At 41.5% G+C, this 10,844-nt stretch overlaps 2 protein-coding genes across 2 annotated transcripts; one reads left to right on the top strand and one right to left on the bottom strand.

Moving 5' to 3' along the window:
• The first annotated feature begins 921 nt into the window (after positions 1-921).
• On the top strand, positions 922-5,352 carry plek2 (pleckstrin 2). Its single transcript, XM_076299616.1, has 9 exons — positions 922-991; positions 1,106-1,270; positions 1,772-1,977; positions 2,184-2,275; positions 2,808-2,995; positions 3,624-3,725; positions 3,837-3,920; positions 4,207-4,285; positions 4,474-5,352. The coding sequence occupies exons 1-9, from the start codon at positions 938-940 to the stop codon at positions 4,599-4,601; spliced, it is 1,098 nt and encodes a 365-aa protein (XP_076155731.1). The 5' UTR covers positions 922-937; the 3' UTR covers positions 4,602-5,352.
• On the bottom strand, positions 5,230-8,042 carry LOC143139062 (galectin-related protein B). Its single transcript, XM_076299617.1, has 4 exons — positions 7,940-8,042; positions 7,513-7,601; positions 6,457-6,634; positions 5,230-6,152 (listed from the first exon to the last, which is right to left on the bottom strand). Exons 1-4 carry the CDS (start codon positions 7,964-7,966, stop codon positions 6,009-6,011), a joined length of 438 nt encoding a protein of 145 aa, XP_076155732.1. The 5' UTR covers positions 7,967-8,042; the 3' UTR covers positions 5,230-6,008.
• Between the last annotated feature and the right edge of the window lie 2,802 nt (positions 8,043-10,844).

Genomic DNA, 10,844 nt, shown 5'->3' with positions numbered 1-10,844 from the left:
TTGTGTCGTCACTACACTTCTGTGAATGATGCCTCACACAAATGTTACTCATCCTAGACAGCATGAAGTCACCTCTGCCAGTCATCAGAGCGTAGCGTAAACAGACATTTTTGTTTTGTCTGATTTACATTTTGCCTGATTGTTTACCACATATACTGCATGGTACAGTTATTTTTAAATATAAACATAAACATCTGTTTTCAGGGAAGAGAATCCTACACTTATGCTTTCATGCAGTGTGAAGGGATGGCTGCTCTGACTGGAGGCTTGTTGTGACAGATCAAGCCGGCACTGTGGGTTCCTGTTGTATGGCATTTCCAGAGGAATTCAAAAGGACAAATAACAGATTCCCAGGATACGATACACAATCAGAATATTTCAATGGTGAACACATTGCATCAAGGGTTTCATTATGTAACTGTATTATTAAAGAATGGCAATACATAACTAATTAGTTAGCAAAACTAAACACAGCCTGAAGGGTGAACAGAGCCACACCTTAAAGGTGAAGAAAATAACTTCACTCCGCTGTAGGGACAGGATGTAAATAGAACAGTTATTTCATTCAGACACACATTCACACACTCTTCATAATCATGAACTAAAACAGTGTATCCATATGTATAATATACATACATATATATATATATATATATATATATCATCTATGTATCGTATACTGATAATGGACATTATTCTAAGCAATGGAAGTGTTCTAAACAAATGTAACAGTTTTAATATTTTACAACACAAAGGTGATAAAGACACACCTTGGGACTTTCTGTCTGCTATCTCTCCCTGGATCTGAGTCAGCTGGGCCCTGAGGTCATGAAGTCGGCTGGGCGTGGAGGCACTGGTGACGGACTTTCTGGGGAATTTGAACACACCTCATAACAGCAGCAGTGCCCGTGTCAAGTCAGTACACATCTCACAGGCAATGGATACACAGCAGAATGGCTCGGTCCTGAAGGAGGGATTTTTAGTGAAGCGGGTCAGGATCTTCTCTTCTTACCTGTTCTTTAGTATGTGGATGTATGTGGATGAACTCATGTGTGGTAGCAAATGGATCTTGTGTTGACTCTAGACCTGTTCATCTTTGTCACAGGGTCACCTGGTTTTAAACTGGAAAGCTCGCTGGTTTGTACTACTGCCAGATAAGCTAATGTATTACAAATACGAGGGTGGTAAAAAAGATTCCTCTAAGCGTGGAACGATTCCTCTGGCTGGATGTGTGATTACCTGTCCATTCTTAGAGCAGGAAAACAGGCCGGTAAGTACCCCAAATCCCTTTACTATAATACACAACAGCAAGCCTCAGCAGTAGAAAAAGACAGGTATGTGGGTTAGGTCTATAGATGCCAAGAGAGGCACAGAGAACCACAGATTGTTACCTAGTGTGTATTTGCGTTATTGTTGAAACAAGTTCTCCTGGGAGTTTAAAGGCTTACTTCAGACCAGTCAGTGCCTGAGGAGGTTAATGTTCCCCATAAAGTGCCAATTATGTCAGATTACATCAGAGGAAATGTGTGGGGATGTGTGGGGCATGCATGAACTGATACCGAAAAGAGACAAACATACCCATTCACACCTTCATAATTTATGGTAAAATGAAGTCATCCTGACCTTAGACCTTACCTACTGTAAATGGTCAGTAGTTTGCAAGTGTATGTCCATCATGTATAGTGTTGTGACCAGTTCTCCTCTCTTCTATCTGTGTGTATGCTTGTGTGGGTTTGTCTCTCTCTGCATGTGTTGTGCACACACACTTTAGCTGGTTCTGAGGCTCCAGACACACACGTCGGATGAGTACTTCCTGGAGGCCTGCTCGCGGGAGAAGCGTGACGACTGGGCTGCCTGCATCGGTGCAGCGGTGGAGAAGCTCCGCTGTGCTGATGGTCAGTCTCCAGGCTCTGAGACCCCAGTCCAGGCACAACGCAAAGGGTCCAGCTCTCTCAAACTCCATAACGTCAACCTCAGGTAAGCCCTGCATTATTACTTTCAGGTCTGATGGGCTGTTGCTGATTTTGGTACGATTATTATTTGTTTTTCTGAGTAAAGCACTACATTAACAGAAGAGTGTTTTATATGCATGTGTGTGTGTCTGTCCATATAACTGTCTATGTGTGTTTAAGTATAAATAACGTGTGTAATGGATACGTCATACCCTCCACATGTGTCTTTAGTGAGGTGGTGGACGCTATGTATGATGTGCACAGTGGAATCAAAATGACCAGTCACGTAGAACATGGCAGTTCATTCAGCAACTGCTTCACTGGTGAGTCTGCTTTCACTCTCAGGCCCAAGGGCATCAAAGTGCAAGGCCTGTGAGTTTTTTTAACTCGGTTAGAACTCGGTCACAAAACAAATAACATTTTGAGATGAGAGTTAAACATGTCCATGTGATTTTAGCTATAGACAAGAAAATATATTAAATATGAAATTCTTCTTAGTATTGGTTGTGGACCTCCATACTCACATGTAAATAGAGAGATGACAACAGATACACTTCAAAATACGCCTCAAAAACAGAATGAGTAAAGACTTCCTCAAACAACCCTGACTGAGTGTCAGTTCAACTGGGTTTCTCAGCCCATTTGCTGGTGGCTGCTGGCCATCTTCAGCCATATGTTCTGTACACGGAGGTGGCCTCTTTAGCTATACCGACATCCTGTTGATGCAACCAGTTGATAACAGCAACAGGGCTATTTATGTAACACAAGTCAATGTGGTGTAGGTGTAACGAGGTGTATGTGACCATGTATTTCCTGTGTGTGTGTGTGTGTGTGCGCGTGTGTGTTTTCCTGCAGGTTCTGCAGTGGTGGACTGGCTGGTGTTCATGCAGATGGCTCTGACGCGGGTGGAGTCGGTGACGCTGGCTTCGGCACTGCTGGAGGAGGGCTACGTCAGGCCCATTGGGGTGTGCAGTGTGGAGGCCCTGCGCAATGTGGCCCTTGGCGAGCAGTTTCTGGACGACTCCACAGCCCTCTACAGCTTTGTGAGTGTCTCCAGGGCTCCTCTCTTCCCTTTCCAATTATTGTATACCCAGTAGTGCAGAGAGTGGGGTCATTTCAGATACACACAGGAGAGCTGTTTAATTCCTCATGCTATAGGTTGGGGATTCCACACAGCGGCCCATCAACAACCAAACTTATTTGCCATCACAAACAAAATGACCAACAAAGCAAACTCTGTGGGCAAGAAAACATCACTAACAGAACAGCCTTTGAGAGCATTTCACTGGGGTTATCAAGCAGGCACTTTCCTTTATCGCTCCGGTGAATTAGGCACCTCCAGGAGGCTTAGAAGTGGTGTCTGGTGTCCCAAACCCACTCTGCCAAGAAATACCAACATAGTCATTTGTAATCTTTCTTTGTTACATCCATCCATTGTTTTTATGGTTTCCATCTGGTAAATAGGGAACATTTACAGCATGCATAATACACAAGTAGTAGAACAAGCAGCAGATGAGCATTTTATAGATCCCTTTTGGCTGAAAAGCCTTTCAGCTTTTTCTTCCAGCTTAGAAATAAACCCAATCTTGTTTTTGTAAAAATGAATGTAAGAGGTTTTGTGTTATGTCACTTTGTTATTATTTATAAATACCTTGTATCTTCTCTTACCAGTCTGAAAACTTCAAGAAGAGGGGCAGCGTGAAAGCAGAAACATCTCTGTCAACCCTGGAGCTCAGTGGCAAAGTGAAGAAGAGAGGTTTCCTACTGAAACAGGTAAGCACTGGTGTGGTAGCAGTATTTGATGGCTGACATGGGGCTGTTGCTTGTCAGTGGCTGATTTCTCAGATGTTGGACCTTACTGATTGGTTGATATCTGTTGCTCAGGGACACAAGAGGAAGAACTGGAAAGTGCGGCTGTTTGTGCTGAGGGCAGATCCAGGATACTTACACTACTATGACCCGACCAAGGTGAGCACTTATTTCACACTCTTATATCTTTAATCATCACAATAGGTCTCTTTTATCATCGCCTTAAAAGGTGGTGGGGAAGGTTATTCCCCGTTGGGTGTGTATAGTGTGGTATTAAATCCCTAAAACCTATAGTGGTGAAACAACAGATCACTGTGTATTGGTTACCAGAAAATGAGTACTCTTCTAAGAAAGACTTAGTGGGTGTCATTTTTTTAGCACCCACACTTGTTAGTGGTTTTGTTCTGACTTATGTTCATTTCCTGGCTGTGACCTCACTATACAGGATGACCTCAACCCTGTGGGCGGCTTCTGTCTGCGGGGCTGCCTGGTCTCTGCTCTGAACGACAGCGGTGTGCCCTCAGGTGAGTCATAAGCATCACAGTCCCACCCAACAGGTGTGCCGCTGGTGTGTGTGTGTGTGTGTGTGTGTTTGTGCTTCTGAGAATTGTGAATTGTGAAGTACTTTGAGTCATGAACAACTGTATGTGTTTCACAAAAGCAGTTCAGCACATGTAATAAGAGCCTCTGACTGTTTGTCTTTTTTCTCCAGGTGTGAAGGGGAAGGTCCAAGGCAACCTCTTTAAGATCATCACTCAATCAAACAAAGACTACTACATCCAGGCCCCAACCAAGCAGGAGGAGATGGACTGGATAGAGGCAATCAAGCAGCTGACATGAAAATGACACTGTAGAAAATGAACTCTAGTGTCGGACAGCACAAAGTACCCACAGATACTTTTAGAGTAGATGTCCATTATCATTTCTGCTGTTGGAGGACGATATGATTTAATCTGTTGAACTTCTTTATACTGTACATTTTACAGTGACAATGACTGCATTCAATGAATGTTACAAGCAATATCATGGCACCTAAGCTACTGTCTAAAACTGACTTTTATGTAGATACTACTCAACTATTCGTAAATTAATTGTTTTCTTCAATGGAAAAACTTGGTCCACTGGTATCTGTGGCCTCTTCATAAGAACAAAGATACATCTTACGGCTAATTACACTGTCATACTAATGCATCTATACGTTATACTCGGTGAGTATAATTAATACCTGTTTCACACTTCGAAAACCACAAAACATCGCACGAAGACAGACAGACAGACAGACAGACAGATAGATAGACAGATAGATAGACAGATAGATAGATAGATAGATAGATAGATAGATAGATAGATAGATGCCATCCATGATATCAAACATCACTATGTGGACTTATAGCCAACATCATTATGATTGACCTGTACACGGTACACCTACGGACATATGAATAGAACACACAGCAACTACCACAGATTTGGAAAAAAGTTTGAGATATATTTGCTCATTTCAGTATGATTACAATGTCATTCCACTCAGCTCTGTACGTACAAAATGAATGAGCCAATACAAGAAATAACATTCAGTGATTACATTTTACATATGACTTGCTGCAGCAGAATATGGATTATAGCACCAATAATGCCTGACACATTCAGCACTTCGGATCTTACAATCTTGAGTTAAAAAAAAAAACTTTGCAGGCTATTTTCTACTCACTATCAAAGCATCATTCTTGTCATCGTGTCAGACTTGCCATTTGGTTGGTCAAATGATAAGGCAAATGCTGTACATTCAATTGAATTCATTAATGTGCTGGAATTTATTTTATCTATTATTGGGAGAGGTATTATTTAAAGTATTATTTTCTATGGTAAACAAGTATTGTCATTAAATGACATGAAAAGAAAAACATTTCTGTGCATCATAGGTATATATATATGTTCAGAAACATTACATCAGACAAAGCACTCTTCACCATCTAAAACAAAATCTTGTGCTAGCTACTGTTTAAAGATTCACCCTAGGGAATCTATTTCACATTCTCAATGACTACATCTCAGCCTACCATCTGTGTACATTAGTCAGACCAAAGTACAGTATCATATGAAGGCACTTTGCTCATGTATAATATCACGGGTGCCATGGAAACCAAAAACAACTATGGGGCTGCTATTCATCTCATTTCATCTCACACAATATTGGGGCCAAGGACTGCAGGTATCCAAGCTGCACTATCTCTCGGGGCATTTTCTTCAAGCCACTTTAGTGAGCTGCAAGTCTCCCATGATCCGCAAAGAATTGAGGGACGCTAGGTGCTTCAGACGGTGGGTGAATCCACACAGGGGCTGACCGTCCACCAGGATGCGGAACTGCTGGTGCTCACACAAGATCTCCATCTGAATAGAAGCGGACAAGAAGAGGAGGGGATAAATGCAGAGACCAAATTCCTTAAATGCACAAGTATACTTGGCCGAGAAACCTGATTTACATTTACAGAGGGGAATGGGGGATTAAACTGAATTATTGAATCAAGATCACTTAACTGCCTTATGAAAGAAACTGAATTATGAAAGAAAGACATTCAGTCAAACAATATGAAAGGCACAGATACTCTCTCCAAACAATACAGCAGTAAATCAATTCTTGCACCATGCACTTACAAATGTATCTATCACTGAGATCAATCTGACCACTGTGTACCTTGAACGGCTCTCCTGCTGTGAAGGGGAAGTAAGAGAGGGCATACTCAGAGGAACCCCATTTGCCTTCCAGCCGGGCATTCCTCAGCACAGCCTTCTCCCCGAAGCTGATGGTCACCTGGAGGCCAACATCTCCCTCTTTGTCCTCCTCGGATTGACAGGCCACAGACACCACCATTCTACAGGGATCAGCAAAGGTCAGATAGCAGCAGTGAAGCTGTCAAACACCATATCTAAGATTTCATGATGTGCAAGGATTGCACATTTTTTGCTTTGTCTGGCGTATGACAGCGACCTCTACAGGATTTATATTGAACGTCACTTTAAAAAAAGAAATGTTTTTGCGCATTTCCAAATGTTTTTTCCTAAGTGAGCGCTAAAGACATGTTCAAAGTGATTATTATCTTCAGTCTCGCCATGTTGTGTTTTATTTGTTCTATTTGTGTATCCCTTTTCTGGCTGTTTACAAAACAAAACAGCTAATAAAGATTCCATTGCCACTGCACTGTGCAAACATTTAGTGACTTTCCTTGGAGACAGACTCTGAAGTGGTGGGAAACGATGGTATCTCAAGTAATTCCCAAGCCTTAAATGGAATATACATTCCTCCATTCTGGATGAGTGTGTTGTGCTAGGCCTATGCTATAATTTGACCACGGGACTGGACGTTGATTTGTGCAATAAATGTCAAAAGTTCAAATCCAAATATGAAAATAAGGATGAACACGCATCATTCCCTTTAACCAAATTTGGTTGCCTACAAATTTTCGGAATTGTTCCACCATAGGAGTCAAAGGGACATTGACACAACGTTCACAGTATTTCCTGTTGATCTTAGACACTGTGCCGCACAGTAGGCTACAAACCCTACATTGTGTCTAATCTGCCTGCAGACTTTCAGCTGTTCACTGCCGTGCAGAAATTCATACTCTCATCTGACAACCTCTTTGAGAAACCCAAATACGAGCCAAATGTAATCTCTATCAGGTCTCCACAGCTCATCCTGATATCATGTACACTTCATCATCCAGAGGTGCCAGATTGGCACAGGCCCTACCTCTTGGCATTTTTATGAACAATGCCCATCACCGTCAGCCTCATAGTCGGTCTCAGTCCTCCTTTGATATCTCCAACATACTCTTCCTCCTAAGAAGAAAGAGAAACGGTCCACACCCGGTATCACATTTTACAACCCATAGTTTTAACGGCTATAGCCTAACAATTTATGGGTGAACGTGACATTAAATCAATAGCTCTGCTTCCATAAACTTAAATGAGTCCCCGAGGTAGGCTAAAACACTAATTTGGCTCAATATTGAGTAGCCTACTGATTAATAAAGAAGACCGTCAATAATAAACAAAAAACACCCTAGGTGTAGGCTACATCATTCAAATCCATTGATTGTTCAATATTTTTAAAAAAAAAGGCTAAGCCTATTGTAAAATGACAACATAACCAAAGCGTTCCATAAATAGCTACTTACATTCAGAATTTTTATATCCTCGGCCATCTCCCCCTCTTAATATTTGGCTGTCGACTTAACCCGTAGAATTCAGCGATGACAAAGCCTGTCAAAGAACATGCACACAGAGCACAGCCTAGGCTGATGCGGCGAAACCCCGCCTCGCCTCTTTCATGCTTCTGTGTTCCCATAGAGACGGGCTCCTCTGGTGGCACCACAGGTAGCCTACAGCATCCTATGAGCCTAGCATCATCATCTTTTCTTTATGGTCCAACTACAGATATGGCACGGATAATTAAATATGAAATAGGCTATCATTGCACAGATCAAATGCAGCAGTGCGCACAAGGCAGCACCATTTTACGTGGATATTCACGGTGGGTTTTAGGTTTCACCACAGATACTGTATATTGCACTTGCTATTAAAGTGGACTGCACAACTGAGAGGGACAGCCCAACGCAGCGTGGGATTCGCAGGTCAGCGCATGCACTGTGTTGCTGAAGGGACACACAAACACATACTTCATCAAACGTGTAAAAGGCATTGGTACACAATCCCAGAGGAAAATTGCTGGTCTCAAAAATATATTTTATTTGTCTCACAAGAAATATGAATCAACTTTTATTGAGATGAAATCAAGAAATATGAGAAAATTGTAAAAAAAAAAAAACATGTTATATTGAGCTCAATTGCATCTTTGTGAAAAACGATCAACAAAGGAGACAATTTTCATCCCCATTGGGATGATATCCCAAATAGCCTATAGCTATTAGCCTACTTTCACCACTCACATACTAGGTCTTTGTCTCCACAGTATCAGAGCTAAAACAAACAAACAAACAAACAAAAGAAATATGACCCACTGCCATTTTGCGGGTGAGTGCAGGTGTTCCTCTTTTCTCCTTACCGAGTTTGTTCACTTTGTGTAGTGTGCTGGCATCTGCAGCCAGAAATGCTAATATTGCTGTGTGATCTCAGACTTCCTTCTTCCTTGATCTCAGTCTGTGCCAGACAAGACATGAACTCTGACTACTGCAAATTGAGATTTTCATGCACTTCGACTTTTTTTGTTTTGTGTTGCACTCTTGAAGATTCCAGGTGTCTTAAAAACTATCCTCAAGCAGTGTTTGGAAATTTGGGAGTGGACATTTCCTTGTGTGGTTAGGCCAGTGTCAAGTGGGCAAACAGTTAGAGAAAACAAAATACTGTACTTTTTAATTAGACATATGGAGAAATTCAAACAACACCCTATTGTGCAACACAAGATTATTATATAGGCCTAGACACAAACATTAACCACGAGATAGTCTTGATTTTCATCTCCAAAAAAGTCCCACATACAAAAACATATACAATCACTCCATTCAGTTTTTTCTCTTGGACTAAGATGAGGTCTTGTTTTTCCAAGTCTTGTCTAGCCAAGAAAAGGCGTATGCATACAGTATATTACCATTCACAGCACATGAACAAATATGATAAAAGCACACGTTCCCACATAAACTCACAGCACTATGCGTTTAACATTAATATATGAATAAGACATCACACACACACCCATACATACATAAAATAATTCTTCATCTTTCATAGGTTGAAGTCTAAAATAATTGTAGCTAGTGCATCCTACACACATCCACATGGTGCCAAATCTATGACCTACCTGATTCATGCAGAAATAGCCCATCATGGTTCATTCATTCTCACCATGAGGGCCTGGTCCACCTGGGCCCCACCATCATTAGTCCATATGGGCATCCACATGTCGGCAAAAATGAGTCTTGTGCCAGCTGCAGCATTATACTAGGTTCCATGGGAGTCCCCAAGTAATGACCTCCAAGTAGGAACAGGACAAAAGATGTCATTATTTTGTGTGGAAGCACTGCAGACGGAAGAAAAGACAGAGTCGGCCATTGTTGGAGGTTTAGAAGTTTTAGAAGTTATGGATAGAGGTCTAGTCTGAGCCACAACTTGAACAAATGTATTGTTAAAATACTAATTAATTGTAAACTAAATGTTCATATTTGGTTTATAATCCATGGCATGGTGTGATCCATGTCACTCAAAACTAGGAAAGCAATTATACACATTTAACTTTTGTTTCAGAGTAGACTTAAAGTCACATATTCCTTAAGCCCACCCCCCCCCCCCCCATCCCATTTAATAATGATGTCCTGTGGTGTGGTTTAGAACAGTGTTTCTCAAACTTTTTCAGACCAAGGACCACTTAACCAATAAAAAAAAACCTCACGGACCTGGCATAGCTTACATAAGCATGTTGCAAAACTGTTTGGATTTACATAGAAGTTGCTTCAATATTGCAAACAACTCATCTATATTATATTTTACCACGTCTGCTCACAGACCACTTGGGATAGCTTGCATGCCACCAGTGGTCCCCGGACCACACTTGGTTTAGAACACTCTCATGGACACATTAAGTTGAAGATTTATTTGTGTCAGGCCAAGATAGCTAAGTCATAACCAGGTGAATGTAAAACGCCTTAAACTGAAAGAAGTCAACATGAGGGCATGAGTCAGCATTTTTCTTTTAAAGCTTTTAAAATTGAGTTATGCATGAAGGATAGGTGGCCCATTAATTGTTATTAGCCTATTAAACATTACCATCAACGGCAATGCTGTGGAAAGGGTCAAAAACTCCAAGTTACCTGGGATGATCATAGATTGTAAAAAAATCCCAACAGCGTCTCTTCCACCTCAGACGACTAAGGAAGTTTGGTATGCGATCCAAGATCCTGAAGGCCTTTTACAGAGGCACTACAAAGAGCATCCTGATGATGGAGGCATCGATGCATGGTTTGGAAGCTGCACTGCAACATGGTTTGGAAGCTGCACTGCAACCAAACTAAAAGCACTACAAAGAGTTGCGCGTACAGCACAAGGCATCTGTGGATGTAATCTGCCCTC

Source organism: Alosa pseudoharengus, unplaced genomic scaffold, assembly GCF_046254945.1.
Source record: "Alosa pseudoharengus isolate Yale_2024_CS ecotype anadromous, Long Island Sound unplaced genomic scaffold, YU_APseudo_1.1 YU_APseudo_1.1_scf_22, whole genome shotgun sequence".
Lineage (NCBI taxonomy): Eukaryota > Metazoa > Chordata > Actinopteri > Clupeiformes > Clupeidae > Alosa > Alosa pseudoharengus.
This window is presented reverse-complemented; position numbering and strand designations above follow the sequence as displayed.